This window comes from Vidua macroura, chromosome 11 (assembly GCF_024509145.1).
Source record: "Vidua macroura isolate BioBank_ID:100142 chromosome 11, ASM2450914v1, whole genome shotgun sequence".
In the NCBI taxonomy this organism is placed as follows: domain Eukaryota; kingdom Metazoa; phylum Chordata; class Aves; order Passeriformes; family Viduidae; genus Vidua; species Vidua macroura.
In genome coordinates this window covers 91,000-115,163 of record NC_071581.1, presented here as the reverse complement: position 1 = coordinate 115,163, position 24,164 = coordinate 91,000, and the positions used below count along the sequence as shown (strand labels likewise).

Genomic DNA, 24,164 nt, shown 5'->3' with positions numbered 1-24,164 from the left:
CACGTGCATGCTGCCCAAGCTTCACAGCACTGCAGCATTCCCAGGCTTGTGCCAGGGAGATGGAGGCAATCCCCAGGGCAAAGCCAACTCTGCTGACATGCTGTGGGAGGACCTAAACTAAAGAGTTCATGTTGTTGGGAGGAAGGGAGGAGACAGAAAATGGGTTTGTTGAGTCTGTGTGATGAAAGGCAAGAAAAGGAATCTTGCATATGGCTTCTCTTCCCTACACACACAGATCCTGCGGATGGCAGTGGGGTCCGAGTATCAAAAGTGTTTTTTTATGCCTCCACGTGCCGTGGGTGAGACGCTGCCCCCAGAGGTGCTGGAGGACCATGAAGCACAGAGGAGGCCGAAGGCTCAACAGGCAGAGCTGAAGGCCATGGCAGAGGCCAAGGCCAGGGCTGAGGCTGAGGCCAAGGCCAAGGGCAAGGCAGCACCAGGTCAGAAAAACAGTGAGGGTTTGGCGGTGTCTGTTTTGACTGTGGTCACAGCTGGGACTCCAGCCCATACACCCTGAACTCTCTGTCACCTTGCTCTCCAGGGCAAGCCCATGCTTTTAGCAGCTGCCTGTTCCCCAGCTTGGTGGAGGAACTCTTGGCTGAAGGGCTGTGGCATCCTCTACCAACCCTGAGTGTAGACAAAGCAAGCTCCTATCTGCCTGCTATAGACTGGGGAAATAATCAGGATATTCCCTTGTGTCCCTTAGCCACAAAGACTAGGACTGGAGCAGTTCCTCAGCCAGCAGGACTAGGTCTAATATCACTGGCTCTTTTATATTTGCACCTTCCTAGCAACAAAAGAACAAGCTCATCTTGCTTTCACCAAGTCTCCTTTCCTGGGATCTGAGGAGATGGGGAGGATGGTGAGGATCAAATGTCGGCAGGAGGCTGACTTTTCCCCCTGGTTTGCACTGCAGCACATCGCAGGACTCTCACATTCTGTCCTGAGTCCATGCTGAAAGTGACTGGCAGTCCCATCTCTCGGGCTGTCATGCGCCACCTGGGCATTGACCCGTCTTCAGAGAGGCGTGAAGCGCAGCAGCACAGAGGGATTGTTGTCATCCTCCATGGGCCACCCCGGACAGGTATGTCAGCTGCATCCCAGGGCTGCAGGGAGAGGGGCAAGCAGGAGGAACGCATCCTGGTGGGCCATGGTGCTTAAGGCAAACTCCTCAGCTGAACAGGACATGGAGATGATCCTCTTGGCTCTAGACTTCAGAGCTTGTACCCACGCTGCAGCTGCCTCCCCCATGGCCTCCCCTGGAGGGACACTTGCTGTCCCACTGCCCTTTTAACTTTGAAATCTTGTTGGAGATTTTTCCAGGGCCTGTAGTCCCTGTAGTGCCTCCTGTGCCAGTGTCACCAAGCAGTCCCCCTCTCTCTCTCAGGAAAGACAGAGATAGCAGCAGGCCTGTGTCAGTATTATGATGCTGCTTACGTGTCCATTGACACCGTGGTGAAAGAGGCCATGGCCAACGATGGGAGCCCAGCAGGGCTCTGTGCCCGGGAGCTCTGCACCAAGGCTGCCATGGAGACAAAAGACAAAGACAAAGGTAATGCTGGCAAGGACCCAGAGCCAGTGCTTGAGAAACCCACCATGACTGTCCACTTCTGCTTACTCAGAGCAGCAGTTTTTCAGTCCTTGGGTCTCTTAGGGGAACATGGCTGAAGTGCATCACTGGCTAGCCTAACAAAACAAAAAAAGGAAATCAATTGGAAGGGCTCAGTCAGAGGTTCTTTTAGAGCCCCCTTTGCTGCCATTCTGGGCACATGTTCGTTTTTCTAGGGGTGGTGAAGCATGCCTGTCTCCTTCCCAAATATTTTATATTTCCTCAAAGCTGAATTGAGCTTGCTCCTCATGCACAAGGAAAAAACCTTCTGAAGTGGCTCATTAAGCACAAGAGGACTGACTATGAGTGTAACCTCGCAAACGAGAGGAAGGGAAGGACAGCCTCCCAGAGGAATTTCCAATGAGAGACATGCTCCAGATGAGCTCTTTTCTCCAGAGATTTACCTATGCCCACTGTCAGGTTACACAGCTCCTGCATGTTGGGCTGTTCTCTATGTGAGACTGGAGACTTCTACGAAACTTCCTGGGCAGTTGGTACCCTGAGCTCTGCAGGGTGAGGCCAGACCTGGCTCGGTGCAGGGGGAAGTTTTGCATTGCTCAGTTTTGAACCTGGCTGGGTTGGGAGCTGGTGGAAGGGAGAAGAGTCTGGGTCCCAGCTGGGCTTTTCCCACAGGAGGATTTAGCTTCAGTGGAGACAGGTGATGCAAGTGGGGCAGGGCTGCAGGTCTCCACATGAGAATGCAGGATGGGTGCAGTTTATGGCAACAATGCTCCTGGAGGACGAATCTTTGGCTCGATCCGCAGGGGAACTGCTGTGCGAGCAGCGTCGCCTGCGTGCACAGTTGTTAGGAGGGACACAGCGCTGGCTTTAAAATCAAATATGGGATGGTGTGCTTTACCTGCTGGTAAGAGAAGAAGGGAAGGAGCTGCTTCTGGGAAACAGTGCTCCCAGTGCCCAGCAGACTGGGGAAAAGTCTGGTTGTGCCCATTGCAGTGAAAGGTGCCTGCTTGCTTTCCAAAGCCCCTCTGAGCCATCTGTCCCCTGTGCAGGTGAAAAGTCTCTGACCAAGAATAAAGAAGCCTCTGGGGAAAAAATCAACAAGAAGGATGCCAAAGGCAAGACCCCTTCAGCACAAAAGAAGAAGGAGCCAGGCAGCAAACTCGACAAAAAGGACACCAAGGTAAACATGATCTGCCCTGGTTGATGTCTGGGACCTTTGCATTGTCTTTGAGATGGGCAGGGGCTGCTTACAGTGGAGGCTCTGTGCCAGCCAGGGCCTGGTATGTGGGTCCATAGTGCCGTGACTTGGGCTGGGAATGTGCTCTGGCAGACAGCTCCACTGGCTCTCAATGGTTTGCTGGCAAAGTGCAGTCCTGGCTAGTGTGGCTGCAGGCAGTGAGCAAAGTGCTGGGAGGCTGCACTGGGGGCTTGCAAGCCCAAGGCATTGTCTGCTGCCCAAGGCATGGGCCCTCCAGGACCATCCCCTGGAGCCCGCAGCCTGCACTGCAGGGTTGTTCTAGTTTCCACCAGGGAGGAGCCCCAGCTCCAAGCCCAGCAGTGGGAGTTGTTCAGGGCTTTCCACCGTGGTTTCTTTTCCTTACAATGGTTCACATTGCAGTTCACAGTTTCCACTGCTCCTGCGCCGCAGCAGCTGAACATCAGCAGCAGTCATGGGGAAGAGCTGAACTGCTTGAGCTGTGTGCTGCCCGAGGACCTGCTGGTGGACATCCTCAGTGAGAGGCTGAAGGTGTGTGGGGTGGGGGAAAAGGAGACATTCCTGCTCCGGAGAGACAGCACTGGCGTACAACTCGGAGAGGAGGAGGTCTGTACGTGCTGCTGGAGGATCCTGGACTGTGTGCAGGGAGCCCTGGGGCAAGTTGCAGCTGACCTTAGTTGGCAGAGCCTAAGGACAGATCCAAGCTGCTCTTGGAACAAGGATAGCTGGTGACATCTGGGTTTACGGTGCAGCTGCGAGCCCCCCGCGTGCAATGGCTGACTTGCTCTTCCCTTTATTCACAGTGTAAAGACTGCTACAAGGGAGTGGTCTTTGATGGCTTGGAAAGCCTCTTTGCAAGCAGCCTGGAATCTTCTCTTCTCTGTGTACTCAAAGCTGTCAAAAATCGTCATCACATCTTCATATTGAACCTGCATCAGGATTATGCTTCTTGGAAAGCCAGGGTTGAAGCTGAAAGAGAGAAGAAAGGTGAGATATCTCCGTCCCTCTCAAATCTTCTTTCTCAAGCCCTCAACCTTATCTCTGTGTATCTGGGTTTGCAGCAGAGCTTGTAAGAAATGTTTTTATTAATCTTTCCACCTTCTGCCTCAGTGTAACCAGCACTCCTCTCAGAGTTGCAGGAGATCGGAGGTTTTAAGACTCACCTTAATGTCTGACATAAAAGCTTGGGCACAAGTGCAAGCTACTGTAGCTCAGTGACAAACAACTCTCCTCAGCCTTGTTGCACTTAAGCCAGGCAAAGCCCAGGACCTCACTGCCTGGCCATAGTTTGGGGGATTGTCTGAATTTTGGAGCAGGGATATGAGCTCCCCAATATCTCCTGGTATGACAGGCTGGGTCAGGAAAAGCTGTGAATCCTTGCAGCTGACCCAGAGCACCCAGGTCTGTTTGCAGTCACTCATGGTTTCTCCTCTGGTTTGTGATAAAGAACTGCAGTGGGAAAAAGCTATTGAGAGGAAGAGAAAACCTTTATTGCAAATGACTGAGGATGAGTATGACGCCCTCCCTGAGAAGAAGAAAGCAGAAGTGGATAAAATATTCCTGGAATGGGCGCGCATACGGAGGAAGAGGTGAGTAAGCCTTCCATGGGTTACTGCTCTTCCGTGGGTCATTGTCCCTGGAGGGCTTCCCTGCTCCAAGGACTCTGAGCTCAGAGGTGTTGGATAGCAAAGGCCGGAAGCAACACAGGGATGGCCACTCTTAGCTCCCTGGCTCCCAAGAGAAGAAGGACCTTCTTCTGTTGAGAAGAAGTTCCTTCTTCTCTATTTTAGTGGTGAGCCCTCCTGGCTTAGATGCTGCCTGCAGGGACCTGGGCTCTGGGCTTGCCTTGGCACTGCCTGCAGAAGTGTCTTTAAGTCCATGATGTCGATTGGCACCTTCTTCATCATCTCCCTTCACCAAAACTGTGGGATTGTGGTATGGGCAGGTGTGGGGCACAGACCAAACCTTGGTTTGGATCCTGGTCCTGCCACAGATGAAGTCCTTGCAATGCCAATCTGCCAGGGTTCTCCTTATGGTGGGACACCACCCATAAAAGCTCACGTCCTTCAGGCTCCCCTTCAGCTGCAGCAGTAGGCAAGCACAGGAGAAGCTCTGCTCCAGCAAGGCAGCCCAGCTCAGGCAAAGTGTGCAGCTGGGAGGGGAGGCTGCTTGAAGCAAGCCTGTGTATCAGGACTTCCTTCAGCCCAGGCTGAAGTTGGTTTCATGGGGAGGAGACGGAGGGGGCTGCTTCAAATAGCTTCCATGGCAGACAGCACTAGTTTGCCTCAGTCACAGCAGGTTCCAGCAGGAAATCTGGCTGACAAGAGCCTGTCTTGCAGGAGAGGAGTTTCTGCAGCCTTTGCTTTCTGACTGATAGGATTGGTCTCATTAAGGAGCAGGCTATGCCCAGGGAGAAGGGGGCTGAATGAGCTGAGTAAGAATTGTAGGAGGGATAAGCAGACGTTAGCAATTTGTGATCTGCTTTAAACTGGGAAATCAAAGAGACAAAGGGCATTTTCAGGCATCAGCACAGAGAGCTGGTGGATCAGCCTTTGGCAGTGGGCTGGAGGTGTCTGGCTGTGCCTTAAGAGGGAGGTTGCACAGTCAAGACCTTATGATGGCAAGGCTTAGGTTTGGCTGGTCCTGGAGGTCCCCTTCCACCAATCCCCTCACTTGGGATGTTCCCAACCTCTGTGGGTTGAGGAAAACTCAGGGAAATGGTCTCACGGTTCTGCCTGGCCTCAGGGTCAAGGAATGAAGTGCAGGGCCAGCGAGGACTAGTGAGCCCGAGTGTCTGGTGGTGACTCTCAGTCATGTTTTCTATTTTGTTTGCTGAAGGCAACTGAAGCAGCTGGCTCAAAAGCTTGAGGAGGAGGCAAAAGCCTTAGAGGAGGAAGAGAGGCGGAAGGAAGAAGAGAGGCAGAAGGAGGAAGAGAAGCGGAAGAAGGAAAAGAAGGGTGTCTCTGTGGGGAAGCAACCTCCAAAACCAGAGAAGGGGAAAACCAAAATCCCAGAGAAGAAGGAAAGCAAAATCCCAGAAAAGAAGGAAACCAAACCCCCAGAGAGGGAGGAAACCAAACCCCCAGAGAGGGAGGAAACCAAACCCCCAGAGAGGGAGGAAACCAAACCCCCAGAGAGGAAGGAAACCAAACCCCCAGAGAGGAAGGAAACCAAAATCCCAGAGAAGTGGAAATACAAAGCCCCGAGGATGAGCAAAATCATAATCCCAGAGAAGGGGGAACCCAAAGCCCCAGAGAAGGGGAAACCAAAGGCCCCAAAGAAGGGGGAAACCAAAATCCCAGAGGACCTATCTGAGATGGAGAATTTGATCCTGAGGTTTCAGATCTATGAGTCATCACAGCAGAACGTTGCAGAGCTTTCCTCCTACTGGGACAGGGTTCAGGGTACCATGCAGTTACCTGTGATCCCAAAGGAAAACAACTCCCAGTCTTCACCTGTAAAGAAAGGTCAGAAGACCAATAAGCCTCAGGAGAAGGTGGAGAAGCCTGAACAAAAAAGGAGTCTTCAGTCATCTCAGCTGGAGATGCAAAGCGAAGTTGCAGAGGGGGCAGTCAGAGACGAGCATGTCGGGGTGCCGTGCCTGGACATCCAGGTCTCAGATCCAAAGGCCACGATCAGGGAGATCCTGAGGGATGGGACGCTGCCAACGGAAGACGAGGTAACACCCTGCGAGGCTCAGATCTTGAGCTTGTCGTGGTCTTGGGCCCTGGAGCATTGTGTGATAATGGCACAGAGCCTTGTCCAGGTCCCTGATGATGTTCCACAATGACTCTGTATCATCTGTGTGGATGGGGAAGTTATCACCATCCCTCAGATGGGCAGGAAGTGGGAGTGCTCTGTGTACAAGTATCCCATCTGTTCAGAGTTTCCCAGCCTGGAAGTCATAAACGGCCCCAGGACAGGGCAGCTCACAGCCATTGTTTTCTTCAGCTGAGTCACTTGGGAGGTTTCTCTCCCGGTCCTGCTTGTAGCTCTTGACTCTGCTCTGGAGCTTGCTCACCCCACTGGGCATAACAAAGCACTTGTACTTCATGTAAATTAAAAACCCCCTTGTCAGAAGCTCAGTGCCTTTAAAGAAGGAGTTGTGAGGATGAAGGTGACAGAAGTATAAGCAGGGTTTTCTCTTCTGTTTTAGGTGCTGCAACATGTGGGACTGCATCCCGACGGGCCTCCCCTGCCCCCTGCTGCTGTGCTCTCCATAGTCGAGTACCCAGAGGAGCGGCTGGCCTCTGCAGAGCGCGTGGAGCCCTTCGCCATTGTGGCACCGGGAGGTGCTGCTGTGGAAGACAGTCTGGTGGGTGCTCCAGTGGTGCCAGGGCAGGGACCAGGCTAGATGGGGACATGGGGGACAGGTTGGATGGAAAAGGATCATGGTGGAGAGGTAGTGAAGATGTGATGGGGCCCTGTGTCTGGAGGTCTCCTTTCTGTCAGGGATGGGACAAAAGAGACAGCTCTGCTGGAGACACAGCAGTTCTGTAAGACAAGAGGGGAAAAAAATCACTTAAAACCATCAACTTCCTTTGAGGAGAGGGTCTGAGTGAGGGGGAGTGTCCTAGGCAAAACAAACACCAACAAGGAAGACCAAGTCCATGGGCAGGTGGACTTATTTATTTATTCTCTCTTCCGTTGGTGAACAAACCCCCAGTTTGCTTTCCAGGATAGGGATGTCTCAGGGCTCACCTCTCCCTCCCTTTTCTCTCTCCCCTTAGGCCAAGGCCCCTGATGTGAAGGGCAGTTCTGCCGAGGGCCGACCAAAGACAGGTAAAGCAGCCAGCAGAGACAGCTCTGCAAAGGAGAAGCAGATCTCCACACGGAGAACAGAAAGTCCCCGGGATTCCTCTGCAACAAGATCCAAAAGTACACTGGAAAGTGCCTCAGTCCCCACAGAATTCCTCAGGTGAGCTGCACGGGAGGAGGCGATGCCTCTCCTTCTTGGTCCTCTTGCCAAACAAGGTCCATCATCCCCAGCTCCACAGCGACCCCGTGCCAGTGCCTCCGTGGGACGGCGAGTGCACCCTCCTTGTTTCGTTTGCTCCTCAGCAGCGTCTGTAAGCCTCCTCTTTAATTGCCAGGCTGAAACGGTACCGGTGGATAGTGCCTGCCCACGGTGAGGTGGAACTGAAGGTCCAGTTCTCCGCCAAAAAGCCAGGGAAGTTTGAGCAGACACTGAGGTTTGAGCTCGTGCAGACAAAGCGCCAGTACGAGCTGCCCTGCCGTGGCACCGGCCTGTACCCCAGCATCAGCCAGAACCCACGGTAAGGCTGGCCCCTGGCAGCCTCCCACACCACAGCTGCCCCTGAACCACAGCCAGGGCTGCCCCTTGGGGCTTCTGGCCTGGGCAGATCGTGCTGCCTGAGGTCACCCAGCACCTCCTCCTGTGCTGGGAGCTGGGAAGGCAGATGGTACCTCAGCCTGCAGGAAGGGTTATGGCTTTCTGACTACATTTCCTGCTTGGAGCATCTCATAGCTCCTCCTTCCCCACTTTCCTGCCCAGGGTGGTGTTTCCACAGTGGAGGGAGACCATGGAGGAAGATGAAATCATCTTCAAGGAATATGTTGAGAGCACAAAGCAATTCCACTTTGGGCCGCTGCTGTGTGGGAAATCAAGAGACTGGTATGTGCTCCCTGCTGGGCCTTGTACTTTTCTGGGCACACCTGGAGAGACAGGCTGTCCTGGTGGCACAACCCAGGGCAGTCCCCGGCAGAGTCCTGGGAGACACATGGGTTTGAAGGACCACAGATGTGTGAACCTAAGCAGATATAGGCAAATGAGCCTTGGCGGAGCTGCTCTGCCTGCCCAGTGGGTGCCTTGGTGGCCACCTTGGTGGCCAGAGCCGCATGCTGCTGCCAGTCCAAAGGTGACTTGGGGGACAACTGTTGTGTCCCCCCACATGTCAGCTTCAACCCATAGGAAATGAACTTTAGCGGGGTTTTTGAAGTGCTTTGAGCTCTGCAGGTAGCCTGATCGAGCAATTATTCTGTAGATGGTTTTGTAAACCTTTCATTAATCTGTAATTATGAATAAGATTTTATGGTTGACCTGCCAGTGGGTGTCGGGGGGGACGTACAGCAAGAATTAAATTTTCCTGTAATGACATTGCATCCTCATTGCTGGATAAAGTCTGCCTAAACACGTTGCCATTGAAGCTATTGTGTACTTCTACTTTTACTGTTGCTTTAAAAAAAAAAAAAAAAAAAAAAATTCACATTAAGTTCTTGTCTCCATGGGAGTTCTGGAGGGCTAGGTCTACTTTGACACCCCAAGGAAATGAAATTGAAATAGTTTAAGAAAACAGACAATCTTTAGCCAAGTTGATGGATGGTCTGGGATTTCTGTTTGCCTCTTTAACCCTTGCACTCCAAAGTCATTTCCACACCTGAGAGAAGGGTCATTTGTTATCTTTTTGCATTCCTCTTGGGAATTGATGCTTTATATTTCTTTCTCAGACTTTGAGCTAACCCATGAAATCCAAAGCAGTTTCATGACTTTTATGAAAGAGATTAGCTAAACTCTTTTTCCAAAAGCCTTTCTTTATACCCTGCAGGGAAGGCACCCCAAGGAAGAAGGGAAAAGAACTCATGTGCCTGGTGTACTGTTATTTTTCTAGGCACCTTTGAATTTACGTTGTATTAAAAACTCTTGAAGTGGCCTGAGCATCATCAGGCTTCTGGGCTGGAGGCACCAAGTCCAGGGGAAGGCATCAGAGTAAAGCACGGATGAGCACACGCCCATGCCCCTGACTGGGATCCATTTCCCTCCCTTGTTTGTTAGAGCAGGGTCTTCCAGCACCACTTCCTCGGGTGCACACGGTGCTCTCCTCGGTGTGTGGCAAAGGCAACAGTCTGCTCTGCAGCCTTTTCCCCTTTTCTGGACAGGTACAAGGCCCAGAACTGTCCCGGCAACTCGGAGAATATAACCATCCTCAACAACTCCCCCATGGACGTAGAGGTCCAGTTCTCCTTTGAGAATGATGGGAAAGCAGAGACGTTCCTTTTGGACCCTCCCAGCATGGCACTGAAACCAAAGGAGAAGCAGGTAGGAGAAGGGCAGGCAGGGCAGGCACCGTGGAAGTGCCCAAGGGCTGCTCCTCCTGCTCACACCTAGAGCTCTTTGATTTCTTCCTGTGGGGTTGGGTCCAGGAGCTGACCATTTGGGCATACCCCACTTCCCCTGGCTTCCTGGAAGACAAACTCATCTGCAGCATTGGGAAGAACCCGGACCCAGTGGTCTTCAGCCTGTGCTGCCATGGGGTGCACGTGAAGCTGGAGGTCAGCCCCCTGGAGCTGTCTTTTGGCAAGCTGCTTCTGCACAGGTCAGTCATCCCACAAGCACTCCAGAACTTGTGACAAAGAGAAAACGTTTGACTCTGGTTTCCAGGGCACGGATGGAGCTGCTCCAAGTTGCATTCAGTGGCGAGGCTGGTGTGAGCATCCAGCAGCTGATGCCAAGTGCCTTCCTGTCTCTGCAGGACTGACAGCAGGACCTTGGTCCTGAGAAACGACAACCTGCTGCCCATGGCCTGGCAGCTCAATGGGCTGGATGACCTTGCTGAGGACTTCTCCTTGTCCCAAGATAAAGGCACCATTGATCCCCGCTCAGAGTTTGAAGTGGCAGTGCATTTCAAGGCCAGGCAGATTGGCAGCATTAAGAAGACCCTCCGACTAGAGGTGAGAGGGACTGTGAGCAGCCGTGTGCTCCTAGGGACAGGGTCAGGAAGAGCTGCACCTGACAGACACAAGGGTGCTGTGACCCCAACTTCTGCCTCTGCACAGCGTTTGCCAGAACGTGCAGTGCATCCACATCCCCCCAGATAACCAGACACTGCATCCTGAGCCTGTACCACAACCACCTTGTCCCTGTGAATGGTTGAAGGTTGTTGTCTGGTTGTACAGACTGCAGCGTGATCTCGACATTCCTCCTGGACTTTGTCTGAAGCTCTTGCATAGTGCAACAAACTCTCCCTGTGGGATTTTGTTCCCCATGGTTTAGGGGCTGCATTTCAGAGAGGGGGCTAGGTGATTAGAGAGGGTTGTCAATGCCACCTGCTCTGAGACACCTCACACTTCTTGTGCTTGTTCTTACACCCCTGTGCCTCCCAAGGATGCTTTAGCAGCAGCATTCCCTGCTGTAGGAGTGCAGAGTTGGGCTGATAGGGTTTTTTACTGCAGGAGAATCCCACTGGGGCAGCCCATGAGAGGAACGGGTTAGCAAAGCTTGGGAGTCCGCCAACGCTTGTGAAGCCAGGGAGGCCACAGGGAAGCAGCCAGCAGAGACAAGGACTTTCAGGCTGCCTACCAAAAGAATAATCTGAACAGTGTTTGTTTCTTGCTGCCTCAGGTTTCAGATACAGAAAATGTCCTGGGGATTGTTCAGGCTGAAAACATCAAAATCTCTGCAGAGGTCTATGAGGTTTCTCTGAGCATTGACATGCCCAAAGGTCAGTGGATGCCTCCCAAACAAAGCAGTCCAGGTGCACTGCATTACCTTGGGAGGTGGGCGACCAAAGCACTGGGATGGGATGGGATGGGATGGGATGGGATGGGATGGGATGGGATGGGATGGGATGGGATACAAGGATGGCATGGATACATGCCACAAAGCACGTACCCTGCAACCTGCATGAAATAAAGCATTGTCAGGGAACTGACAGCCTTAAGTCTCTCCCCTCTGAACTTTGAAGTGTGCAGCTTCATGTGCAGATTGGATTTGGGGGCTTTGAAATAACAGTGATGTGAACAGGCAGTTGGCAACGCCCACAGGCTCAGCACAACATATAAAGTAATTGGATTTGTGCTTGGAAGCGAGGAAATGGGAGCCGAGCTCCTTAGCTACTAAGCCTGCAGATATTTTGAGTGAGAAGAGAAAGGGCAGACAAGTAGCTGGAAAACACTTCCAAGAATGGAAACTTGCTGGAAAGGGTTTTGTGCCGAGACCTCCATGTAGCTTGTGGCCTGTTGTATTCTGCAGCAGCTCACAAATACCGTGTTTGACCTCGCTCTGTGGCTTTTCTGCAGGTTCAGATGGAAGCTTGGAATTTGGAACCATTAATGTCCTGGATAATGTGAAGAAAGTCCTGAGGCTAAAGAACAAAGGGGTATACAACATTGAGTACAGGTGAGTCCAGCTGCCTGGTAGTGAGCATTTCCTTGGGTTCCCAGGCCTGCATTCTCCCTCTGTCAATGGCTAGAATCTGTTTCCATGCTGGCTACCTCATGGTAAATACAAAACCTGGGCTCTCTAATCTCAATTATTCTACCAGAGAATCCAGCCCCAAACCAGCAGTTCTTCACAGCTCAGCTGCACTGACTTTCTTGGATGGTCACCTCCTTTATCTTTCTGAGACTCTGTAAAGAAGTGAATGAAAAAATTTCAATGTCAAGGTTTCTTGCAGTAACATTGTGATTGTCTGCACTCTCTGTCAAGATCCAGGATTCCCTGAGCAGAGCTGGATTCTCCCTTTTTTTTCTGGTCCTATGCAAAGTCCTGGCTGTGCTGGTGGCACCTATATTTTTAACTGCAGAGATCTCCATTCCTTCTCTTTCTCCCCAGTTTCACGCTGAAGGGTGCAGTTCCCGGGATGCAAAACGTGGCATCCTACTTCACTGTTGAGCCTCAGTCAGGCATGCTGACTGCCTCCCAGCCTGGTGTGAATATTGAGATACTCTTCCACCCCACAAGTGAAATCCTTCTCAAGAACAAGCCCATCCTGTACTGCCAGGTGAGCTGCCTGGGCCAGGCTGTGTTATCACACGGTGTTTTGGGAGCGTAAACAGGACAGGTGTCTAACGGACACCTTTAACTGGAGAATCCTCTCTCCTGCTTACACAAACAAAGTCTTTCAAAACCATTTGGGAGGCTTCCTAAGTGGAGCTGAGAATCTGATTCTGGAGGAGGTGCTTAAACAGGGAGGGCTACACTGGAGGCCTGGGGTGGAGGCTGGGGACTGGGGTAGAGGCTGGCCTCTTTGCTTTCTTTACCACCCTTCCTGTGGACACAGGTGATAGATGCCAGCTCAGGTGAAGGAGGCCAGGTTGTCACCAACATCCCAGTGATGGTGTCAGCAAAAGCTGAGTACAGCAAGTACAGCATTGAGCCTGCCTCACCCATCGACTTCGGTGCCGTGATCAAGGGCACCAAGGAGACCCAGACTGTCGTGCTGGAGAACAAAGGCATGCTCGGCTTCAAATTCCGCATCCACCGAGCACCCAAGGAGGCATCTGCATTGGAAAGCAAAAGGTACGAGAAGCCCTGCACCACCCTTTCTGTCTGAGGAGGCACAACCCCCCCCATGGCTGGTATGTGGCAGGCAGCCACGAGACCTGGGCTATCGTCCATTTGCATCCCTGGCTTGGGGAGAGGGGGCAGAAAAAGGCCTCGGTATCCGCATGTGTAGTATGAAGCTGGTGATAGAGCTGCTCGGTCCAGCAATGGGAGCTGCAGGCTGCTCTCTGGGAGCCATCAGGAGCACAAAGGCTTTCCTCTGTGAGGAGGAAGGCCAGCTTTGGCCTCAGAGAAAGGCAGGGGAGCTCAGCATGACAGATACTTCTGCTTTCTCCTCTCAGTTCAAAGCAAGGGGAATCTGCTCCATCGCCTACAAAGCACTCAGCAAAGAAATCAAGCTCCTTGACACAGGTGAGTGACTCCTGCTCCCCAGCGGTGCTGCTGCAGGGGATATGAGAAGATGCTGCTGTGCCCAGGCTGGGGGCTCATCACCATAGGGTGGGATGTGGTCTGCAGGATGGAGTCCAGTGTCTGCTCAGTCCCCCTGGCAGTCCTGTTCTCTGGCTCTTGACCTGGAGTTGTGGGGTCAACAGAGGGGAGCAGGTCCTGTGTTTGGTAGCTGCGAGCCAGCATAGGTCTGTGAACACCACAGAAGCAAAAACATCCCCCACTGAACTCCCAGTCCACAGAGCTCAGACAACATTGCTTTTTCTTCTTCCCAGTCCCCTACCTCTCTCCCGTCATTTCTCACCGCTATTTCTGCTCTCCTGTGTTACCTATGGAGATTGAAGGATCAGAGCTGCCACCTTCATTCTTTACACTCAAACTCCTTTCTCTCTGCCACTTGGGACAGATTTGCAGCTCCTCTTGGCTTGTTGCTCTCAGCCTGGGGCTGCCTTTGGGCCATGGATTCATCCTTCCCTGCCCTGGGACTGGGTGCTTGGGCCCAGCTGGAGGCCAAGGCAGGACATTCTCTTTGCTGGGGTGCTCGAGGCACAGCTATTAGCCATCAGCTTCTCCTGGAACTTTTTCTGCAGGGTCACCTCAATCTTGGCATGTTCACGGTGTCCCCCTGCTCCGGCTCCATCCGTCCCCGGGGCCAGCAGAAGATCACAGTGGAATGCCTTGCAGAGCAGGAGGGGACATGTGAGGAGCAGCTCTACATTGACATCCTGGGCAGAGACCCTAAGGACAATCCCCTCGGCATTCCCTTTACCTTGATTGCCGAGTCCTGCGTCCCAGGTACCTACTGCCCACAGTTCCCTTGGTCACACCTGCTGCTGATCAGCACCTACACTTGCTGCTTGGATAGAGAGGCACGCTAGCCTTGGTGTCCCACCTTAAAATCCTCAGAGGTTCCAGCCCTCTTCAAGTCCACCACTGGACTCATCCCTCCCAGGCTGAGAGGGATGCATGGAAGGATAAAAGGAAAGCAATGCTCTCTAAGGCTGAGGTTGACTGAGCTCCATCCTCACAGCCAGCTCCCCCACCCAAGGCTGGGTTTAGCAGTCACCCGGGCAGAAAGGGCTTATCAAGCCTTCTGAGAGGCCAGCAGGGTCCAGATAAACCCATCAGGGAGGCTTCTCCATGCTCATCCCTCCGGTGTGTCCACAGGACTCATTGAGGATGTCACGTTAATCTTCAAGGAGTACCCGATCTGCAGCAGCACCGACCTCAGACACAAGATGCAGTCGGTGAAAGGCACGGGCCTGTTTGTCAGAGATGAGAACAGATTCATCTTCAACAATGTTCTGGTTGGGCAAGAGGCTGTAGCTCATTTCAGTATCTATAGTGCGAGCAGTCTGCCATGTGACGTGGTCCTCTCCATCACACCCCTGCCTGGAAAGGTAAGGACAGGAGGCCAAGGTGGTGGTTACCCTCTAAGGGCCGCGTGAGAGCCTGTTTTGGTCTCCAGATGCTTCCAGATTGCTTCCTGTGGCCCAGACTAGGCTAGCTCAGTGCAGGTCAAACTGCAGGGGAGAGCAGCAGAGCCAGGGAACAGTTGTGTGGAATTCTGCATGTCTCGGGCAAGGCTTTGGCTCACACCTCTGGGTCTTCAGTGGGAGAATGGAATCCTTCTGAACCTCTCTTGGAAGCACACGCAGAGAGGGGATGTTATGAACTGACATGCCAGGGCTAAAGCAGAGCATTTCCTCAGGCTCCCTGGCTTTTCCTCCTCCTTGAAGGCCAGTTCTAGGTTATTTGCAGGGTCTTCCATGCAGTGCCCATCTCCCATATAGGCTGGGGCAGCTGCCAGCGCTCAAAACACACAGTGCAGCATTCCCTGGGAGGGTGAGAGCCTGCCCAGGGAAGCAGGAAGACACACTGTCCTGGGCTGTTCTCAGTAATGCATTTATGTACAAAACTGTGTCATGTTGAAAGGTGTTTTCTCCTAACATTGCTCTCTGGGTTCCCCCAAGGAACAAATCCCTATCAAAAACATTTTCAATTTGGATCCAGTCAAGATGTCCGTTCCTGGCTCATCTTATGCCATTGCTACGGTGACCTTCACCCCGCCAGATGAGCAGAACTACAACTGCACATTCACGGCTTCCCTTGTCATCGCAAAAGGGTAACTGACCCTATGAAATATTGGGGGAGGCCTCACTGATAGCTGCCTCTTCCCTGGGAAGGAACAGACCTCTTGTTAGCACTAATGCTTTCAGTAGCCTTAGGCAGAGTACTTGGCATGAGATGACCTGGGAGGCAGTAACTCTTAGAAAAGAAAAATTAGGCTGATGGTTTAGCCTGTATGAGGAACTACAAAGACAGGCAAATAATTAGGTGGCCAACCAGAAGTTACTGAGATGTGCTGCAGCTGAGCTGGGGGTTTCCAAGGACAAAGGCTTAGATGAAGCAGTTTCTGTACCAGCAAGTAAGCAGTGACAATTTCCTCTTTGTTTCTGTAAAATGAGATGATCCTCTGTGATTACCTGGCATTCATTAAGCTGTTGTGGAGTGATTGGAGCTGGTATGAAAGAGGAGCCTAGTTCCTCTGCCCTGGGACCTGTGTACTGGGGCTTTGACTTGCCCTTCCTCAACCCTTTAGTGGCTGAATTGGAACAAGGAAAGTCTAACTGCTAATAAGCAATTGCTTTTTTACTGTTCTTGGAAATGATCTTTACTGATGGTGACGATGATGTATTTTTGCTTTCTTGCTTTCATGCTGTGCTTTTGCTTGTTGCATAAGTCTCATCTCACTGCAGCCAGGGGATTTTCCATATCTGATCTGGTGCCTCATTTACCTGCTGTAGTGCATGATTCAATTAAGTGAAATTATTTTTAACTGTTATTGTGGAAGGCTCTGGCTCTTTGGAGCAGATTCCTCTTGCCAATGGCCCTGAGTGGATTGGGAAGAGGCTGGTGGGGGGGCTGTGTTGTGGGGTACAGGGGCACCAGGCAGGGAAAACACTCTGGCCCTTGCTGCTTTGCTTGCCCAGTGAGAAATGGGTTAGTGCCAGCTGAAATTGTTTCTGTGCCTCTCCTGCAGCTCTGTGAAAATCAAACCCCAAACCCTGACCTTCACCATCAGCGGGAGGGGGCACGAGCCGCAGCTGACAGTCGTGTGCCCGAGTGCTCGCAGCGAGAGGGGAAACGCCGTGCTGCGCTTCAAGAGGCTCCGGCTGGGGGATTCAGAGACGCTGCCCCTGGTCATCCGTAACAACGGCAGCATACCTGTCAAGGTGAGGAGGACCTGCTCAAGGGATGGCCTGGTTTGGGAACAAGTGCTTGTGGCACAGGGGACGGGTCCCAGAAAACATGGCAGACCTGGGAAGAGGTGTCAGAAATTCTTTTTAAGCAAGTGACTGACATCTGTTCTCCAAGAAGGGAGTTCTTGGAAATTTTCCATCCAGTCTTTCTTCTTTAAGTTGAACACAAGAAAGATGGTGGAAGTATTTGAGATATATATCTATATATCTATCTATATACATACATATATATATATATATATGTATCTCAGGTCACCTTTTGTTCTCATGGACACGTGTGATTTCCCAGTTCACTACATTTTAAGTAGACTTAGATGTGGTTTCATTACCTTCTACTCATTACTTTCTGTCCTGTTTGGTTCTGTGTCAGTTCTATCCAGATGCCTCTGAACACCCTTTTTTCTAGGCTGGTTTGACTTAACTTTTGTGCTAAGTGCTGTTTGTAGTGGGAGAGGTGCTGGGTTCCCATGCGGGACCAGCAGCACTGCGGTGTCAGTCCCTGTGCCATCCTGTACTCACCAGTATCGTTGTGCTCTGGGTTCCCTTTTCTCAGTTTATGTTACACCTGGAGGATAAGCATGGAGCGTTCTTCTTGAAAGGCAGGGCCTCCACACTCAGGATATTCCACACTGAAGATGTGGAAGAGGACTCCGTTGGAAACGGTAAGTTCATTAACCATGAAGTGTGATCATGCACGGAGGGAAAACGTGTGCCCTGCTCTTGGCTTCTCTGAGCAGCAGCCAGATGTTAGGCACAGTGTCGTTCCTCGGGCTCTCTGTCCCCCAAGCTTTTCTTGGGGCTTTTCTTGCAGGGTTTCCTCCTAGCCAGTTGTAGGAAGTCTTCTGTTCTTCTAGACATGGTGGGTTGAGTTGTGGGGGACTGTCAGTACCTCAGTGGACCCTCTGAAGTATTTGCTGCAAGTGGGAAGGTACCAGCCTGAACAGACACAGCCCTTGAGCACACAGCCAGCAGAAGCCAAAAGCACTCTTTGGCTCAGCTTTGCATATGGCTGGAGCTGGCTGGAAGCAGATGGAATGAGGGCTGGGCATCAGCCTGCGGTTAAGCTGCTTAAGTGGTGATGTGTCTGGAGGTGGCAGTCTTGTGAACATAGGAAGAGGGTCTGGAACCACTGGGGATAGAACCTGTGCTTAGAAGGCAGCTGGTTTCAACCTCTTATTCCTCATATATCCTATGGAACTATTTCCTCTGTACAGCTGTATCACTTAACTCTGATTTCCATTGCTGTGCAGAGAGCAAGCCCCCGAAGAAGCCTTTCTTCCTTCTGCATTGCGGGCAATCGACAGAGTTTGATGTCATTTTCAAACCCACGCGGGCTCGACGTCTGGAAGGGGAGATTTGTCTCTTCATGGGGGACATGTGCTCTAACAAAACCCTAGTAGAGCTGGTGGGTGAAGGCCACAAGGATGGATTCACCCTCGATGGCCTAGAGGAAGACACAACGGAGGGGAATGCTGAGAGCAGTCTGAAGAAAGACATCATTGATGGTAAGAGAGGAGAAGCTGCCAAGGTGGAGCAAGGAAGAGGAAAATGTCTGCTCATGTGTGTCCTCCCTCTAGCCAGGCCTGGGCTGTCACCCACGGGACTTGGTGTCCTGTGGGCATGGCAGCCATGCACGCAGAGCAGTGTGTGCTGTGCTGCACGTCGCTGGCTTGGGGATGTGTCAGGATGTTTTCCTGAAGGTGGTGGGATGGGGAACTGCCTGGGGAACTTCCTTGCTCCAAGCCTTCCTCCCTCTGGGAGGAAGTATTGAACATGCAGGGGTCTGTTCACGTGAAGGGGGCAGGTGGAGCTCCCTGCATGCTGAGATCCCTTGCTCTCCTCCTTAACAGCTGTCAGAATGAATCACCTCCAGTTTGGGGACTGTCTTGTCGGGAAGCGCTGCAGCAGGACCTTCACCATCACCAACCACACCCGTAGGAAGGTCATGCGCTTTGAGTGGGAGGCAGACGCCCCATTCCAGTTCTCCCCCAAGGTGAGCGTGGACTGCTCTGCCTTTTCCCATTGCTCAAGCCCTGCCCTACTGTTCCCAGGAGCTGGCAGGGAGTCCTCACGTACCACTGATAGCCCATTCCAGTGCCATGTAGGAGAGGCAGTCGCTGGCTTGGCTGGGCCAAGGCTGCCAGCCTTGCAGAAAAGGCTTCATGTTATGGGAGGTGGCACCTTCTGGTCATACTTTTGTCTATCAAACTTCACATAAATCCACTCTGAGGTGCAGATTCCTGGCACAGCTGCTCACCACATCAGTCCCTTGTGCTGTCAGTCCTGCCTTTGGCAGTGCTTCCAGTTTGCTCTTGACTCCCTGATTCTCCCTAGGTGGGACACCTCCATCCTGGCTGTGCCAAGGACATCACAGTGACTTTGAAATCAGATGTCCCAGCCACCTTCAGGAGGCACCTTGTGAAATGTAAGGTGACCAAGATCGACTTTGAGCTGCCACAAAGGGAGGTTCCTGACTGGGATGACCGAATGTGCACTGTCTCATGGAAGAGTACCACCAGGAAAGACTCGGGAGACAAATTCCCTAAAATAGAGAAGGTAAGAAGCAAAATGGCAAAGAAAGCCAACCCAGCTTTTACAAAAAAAAAAAAAAACACCATAACACCATCACTGCTGGCTGAGCAGCTCCTGCTTCCTCTGGACATTGGACAGCTGTGAGGTTCACCAGCAGTGCATTCCAGGGGAGAGGTGGATGCACAGTGACCAGACACACTCACACGAGAAGGGGAAGCCTTTTGACAAGAGACCTTCAGCCACACACAAGCCATCAGTCTGTGCCACGAGCACAGGTGTTGCAGCCCATGTTGAATGGGGGACAATGTTTTATGATTTTATCCCATTTTATGGTGGCAGAAATTTCTTCATCTCATTTGGTGCCTTTTCACCAACAAGGAGTTAAGTCTGCTGCACTCTGTCTCTTCTTTTAAAGTGGAGAGAAATCCACTTCTCCTGCACATGCTGGTGAACTCCAAGTTTTGTCTGCCTGGATACCAGAGAATTTGGTTGTGGTCTCTGTATTGTGTGGGATATCTGTCTCATCATGGAGTAGCCCAGGCACGGTATGACAGTATGGAGGAGTCCGGAGAAGGATCATCTCCAGAGACTCTTGCTTTTATTGTCACTATTGCCACGCACACTCATCTTGGGTGAAGGCTCTTTCTGAGTTTCTGGACCATTTTAAGGCCTCTAAACCATCCTCTTTTCTATCAGAATATCTGCAGTTGGAGACTTTCCAAGTGAGATCTTTCACATCCCAAAATGCCCATCCCCAGCTCCCAGCAGTGTGGCTGTTGCTCCACACAAGACATCTGGAGAGCACTTTCTCCTAAGACAAGAAGAAAAAGGTGCTTTCTAGAACTCTTCAGTCTTGGGGTTCTCCATCTACAGAGCTCCAGCAGGGGAACTTAAACCAAATTTTGAGACCTGCTGGATTTATAGGGGACCAGGAAAAGAGTCAGTCCCTCTACAAGGTTGAAGTACAGGGACTGGAAACCAGCTGTAGTCTCCATGGGGATATTAGCAGCTGTGGTAGTGACTGCTTTGATCACTGGGTAGAAACAAGTACTGTAAGCAGAGCAGTCCCAATTTTGTCATCTTTCCAGGGAAGTAAAAGTGAATGGTCCTTTCTAGTCCCTCTATGAGGCTGATCTTGGAGGCCAGAAGATCCCCTTCTCAGCCAGACCTTCTGGGCTCTGCTCAGTGATTCCTCCCTTCTCTGTTTGCAGGTGGTCGAGATAGACCCAGAACCGGCTCACACTGTGGTGGAGGAGAGCAGCCAGGAGGCCGAGGTGTACCTCAGTGCCGTTGCTGCCCACAAGCAGTTGAAGCTGAAGACGATGGTGGTTCAGTTCAAGGATACCCAGCCCTCCCAGACAAGGACAACCACGTGAGTGCTGGAGGCCAGGCAGGGCCCTGCGAGCAGGAGCTGCCTTTGCCCAGGGCTGGCCTGCTTCCCAGAACTCTGCCCCAGCCCAAAGCAGCACAGGCCCATTTATGTGCACGCAAAGCCAAGCAGGAGATGGTGCTCAGGAGAGGTTCAATGCTGCCATACCTTTCTGCTGAGAACAGCCATGGGTTTGCTTTCACTGCGTGTCACCTGTCCTCATCTGCTCAAGAATAAGTTTGCAGTCAAACCAAGGCCTAAAGTCCAGAGCAAGCCCCTTAGCTTCGGTGTCCTGGGCACCATGTTGGCCCTTTCCTCTTAAACATCCAGACTTGGAAATACTGTTTTGGGCCACCCAGGACAGCAGTCTGAGCGTGGCAGGGTTGCCTGGGGAAGAAGATGCTCCTCAGCAGAAAGTGGTACCAGGAGTCCCTCAGACAGTGTTACTGTACTATTTGCTTTATATTTATTGGACCTTTTTTTTTTATTCCTCCTTTTTGCTTTTCAGTTTCAAAATTCACAACGCAGGGAAGGAAGCCCTGGAGTACTCCTGGGATTATGCCGCAGATAGAGAACCAGTGAACAAGCCATTCTCATTCACTCTGATGCGTAAGGGCATTTCACCCCAAAACATGAATTGCTTTTTCATCCTTGTCCACACGTCCACTTTCATCAGCATCTTCCCAGCTGCAGCTGCAGAGTTTTCTCCTTGTCCCTCTCTGCCTTTCAGCCTTTTCTGTTCTTGCTCTGCCACTTCTGCTCTGCAAAGGACTGACCCAGGATCTGGGGAGAGCCACGTGCTGGGTCAGGACTGGGAAGGGGGATATCAGGTCATCTCTTTGAGAAGTCTGAGACTGGGAAAAACAGTTGTGTTAACAAGTGACCTGCCCTGCAGCCACTGTCTGTGTGCAGTTCCTCACTCCAGGGCAAATGCAAAGTTACTGTCTAAAAGCAACTCTCACTGTCTAAAAGCTTTGGCACAGGAGTGTGTGCTGCAGGCAGAGACTCTGCTCCAGACGCCCTATTTCCTGCTGGAATAAAGTTCTTGGCCAGAGCTGCTCCAAGTGCATCCCAGCTCTCCCATCTACGTGCAGCAGGAGGCAGAGTTGCTGGAGCATAAGTCTTTGAGAGGTGTCCTCTTCCTGCAGGTCGGTTCCTCTCCGATGAAACTGTAAAGCATCGCAGAAAGCTGCTGCTTAGTTACTGGTGGGACCTGGAACATCCTCCTAAGATAGTTCCTAAAGTGCGGCAGCGGCGGCCTGACAGGAGGCTGCGGTTAGCCAGATTGCGGCAGCAGCGGCGAGACCGGCAGTGGCGCTGGGACTGGATGTGGCAGTGGCAGCGGCAGAATAAGGAGATGCAGGAACTGAGGCTGCAGCTGCTGCAGGAATTGGAGCAGCAGCAGCGGGATTCCGAGCAGCAGCAGCAGCGGGATTCCGAGCAGCAGCAGCAGCAGCAGCGGGATTCCGAGCAGCAGCAGCAGCAGCAGCAGGATTCCGAGCAGCAGCAGCAGCAGGATTCCGAGCAGCAGCAGGATTCCGAGCAGCAGCAGCAGCAGGATTCCGAGCAGCAGCAGCAGCCCAAGCAGCCAGATCCTTCCAAGAAGAAACACCGCTCAAAGCAAAAGCATGTCTCTCTGCAGCCTGTCAGTTCCTCCCTGGAAATCTTCCCAGATTTCACCCATGACGTGCCACTGTTCTCCATCAACCCCTCCTGTGGCGTCCTTGCTCCTGGCCAGAAGCAGACCTTTCATGCGCAGTTCTCCCCAAAGTGTGTGGGGAAGTTTAAGGCCACCGTGCTGTGCAGGTGGGAAACATCTTTGCCAACTCATGCTACTGATGAGTATCACTGAATCACAGGGTGGGACAGGGTGGAAGGGACCACAGTAGGTCAACTGGTCCCACTTCCCTGCTCAGGTGGAGTCATCCCAGAGCACAGGGTTGTGTCCAGAGGGCTCTGGAATGATTCCAGTGAGGGACACTCCACACCCTCTCTGGTCAAGCTGGCACCTGCACAGGCAAGAAGTTCTTCCTCAGGTTCAGGTGGAATTTCCTGATCAGGTTCTGCCCATTGCCTCTCGTCCTATTGCTGGGCATCACCAAGCACAGCCTGGTTCGTCCCCTAACACCCTCCCATCAGTCCCTCTGACTGGGATGGGGAGGTGGGCCTGGAGCCAGGCAGCCCCAGAGAAGGCAGCAGAAACACCCACATGAGCACGAAAAGATCATCATCTGGCCTTGGTAGGGAGACACTGGGAAAAGACACTGTATGAAACATTAAGCACCTGGAGGGTTGCAAAATCTGGAACGAGAGATCTGGGGACCAGCCAGTCCCTAGCTCTGCTTCCTTTGGGACAAGCAAGGCCTGCTTCTCTACATGGAACCTCGTGTGCTGTAGTTGGTCCCCAGGCACTTAACTGGTCATGTTCCTGTCCTTGCACCTCTGCAGCCTCCATGCAGCGAGTGCAGTTGTTCAATCTGCTGCTCACTGCTTGCACAGAGAGAGGATGCAACACTGTGTGCTCTGCAAGGAGACAGAAAAGCGGCTGGCTGGGAATGTTCGTCAGGCTAATACCAGTCCCCTTCTTCCTAGGATTCCTAACCTGAAGCCAACTCAGAAGAGGGTGCGGGTGATTTTGAAAGGCACAGCCCGGGAGGAGAAGAGTCTTGGTAAACCTGAAGAGTCTGTGTTACAGCAGACAGAGCAAGGCCAGACACCCAAGAAGCAGGTGCACGGGAAACTACCACCTGAGTGACAGCATCTGTGTCAGCTGGAGCATCCGGCAGGAGCCGGCAACATCATCTCTTCTGCTGCTGATGGTCTCCCACCCTTCACCGGAGACCTCTGCAGCTACCCTTCCAAGCTCCAGTGAAGACCTCTCACTTACCTTTTAGTTACCTAAGTTAATTAACTAATTGTTAGTTGTTAATCAATTGTTCGTTAATTGTTAATTAAACAATTGGCAATAAATCGTTAATTGTCAGATTGTCTTGGTTGCAAAGACAGGTATCTGTGGGACCTCTCTGGAATGGAGAATGTAGACCCTCTTCCCTCCAAATTATTATAACTGAAATTAAGGGGCTTTCAGGCAATGATATGGGAAACGGAGTAGCAGTTTTTTACTAGCATGTGTAACAAGGCAAATAAACACCACCACTGGCAGCAGCAACAAACAGAACCAGATACCAAACCACAGCCTTTCCTCGGCTGTAGGCACTTCCCCTTTGCTGTAGTTCTGGTCACAGCTGGGCAGGGAAGGGAGGCAGATAATGAATAAAGCAATTGCTAGAGAAATTTTAATTAAGCTACACCAAGGAATACACTGGTGAGCTCAAGCACTCAGTGTGATCAATTCTTAAGAACTTTTTGCTGTGAGGGAGTCTATACAGTAGCCAAACACTGACTGAGCAATGCTCAATTTGTTAAAAGATAAATAAAGTGATGAGAAAGCACCCTAGTGAGGGAAGAGCCCTAGCCCTTAGACCCTTTCAAAACATGCAAATAGATTACACTGAGTTCCCCAA

The 24,164-nt window shown here is 51.9% G+C and overlaps 1 protein-coding gene across 1 annotated transcript in view; it reads left to right on the top strand.

Moving 5' to 3' along the window:
- Positions 1-23,623, top strand: part of LOC128812974 (hydrocephalus-inducing protein homolog) — a 70,686-nt gene extending 47,063 nt beyond the window's left edge. Inside the window, exons 35-66 of the mRNA XM_053987704.1 lie at positions 236-440; positions 917-1,084; positions 1,388-1,552; positions 2,620-2,750; positions 3,189-3,317; positions 3,590-3,773; positions 4,234-4,375; positions 5,625-6,465; positions 6,943-7,101; positions 7,517-7,704; positions 7,880-8,062; positions 8,302-8,421; positions 9,684-9,843; positions 9,948-10,120; positions 10,277-10,475; positions 11,146-11,245; positions 11,823-11,922; positions 12,358-12,526; positions 12,806-13,044; positions 13,371-13,440; positions 14,067-14,271; positions 14,644-14,876; positions 15,450-15,593; positions 16,485-16,712; positions 17,293-17,401; positions 17,990-18,244; positions 18,590-18,732; positions 19,074-19,295; positions 20,483-20,643; positions 21,149-21,249; positions 21,789-22,446; positions 23,233-23,623. Coding sequence (XP_053843679.1) covers positions 236-440; positions 917-1,084; positions 1,388-1,552; positions 2,620-2,750; positions 3,189-3,317; positions 3,590-3,773; positions 4,234-4,375; positions 5,625-6,465; positions 6,943-7,101; positions 7,517-7,704; positions 7,880-8,062; positions 8,302-8,421; positions 9,684-9,843; positions 9,948-10,120; positions 10,277-10,475; positions 11,146-11,245; positions 11,823-11,922; positions 12,358-12,526; positions 12,806-13,044; positions 13,371-13,440; positions 14,067-14,271; positions 14,644-14,876; positions 15,450-15,593; positions 16,485-16,712; positions 17,293-17,401; positions 17,990-18,244; positions 18,590-18,732; positions 19,074-19,295; positions 20,483-20,643; positions 21,149-21,249; positions 21,789-22,446; positions 23,233-23,395 — 6,447 coding nt within the window. The 3' untranslated portion in view covers positions 23,396-23,623. The remainder of the gene's footprint in view (positions 1-235; positions 441-916; positions 1,085-1,387; positions 1,553-2,619; positions 2,751-3,188; positions 3,318-3,589; positions 3,774-4,233; positions 4,376-5,624; positions 6,466-6,942; positions 7,102-7,516; positions 7,705-7,879; positions 8,063-8,301; positions 8,422-9,683; positions 9,844-9,947; positions 10,121-10,276; positions 10,476-11,145; positions 11,246-11,822; positions 11,923-12,357; positions 12,527-12,805; positions 13,045-13,370; positions 13,441-14,066; positions 14,272-14,643; positions 14,877-15,449; positions 15,594-16,484; positions 16,713-17,292; positions 17,402-17,989; positions 18,245-18,589; positions 18,733-19,073; positions 19,296-20,482; positions 20,644-21,148; positions 21,250-21,788; positions 22,447-23,232) is intronic.
- Positions 23,624-24,164: the final 541 nt, after the last annotated feature.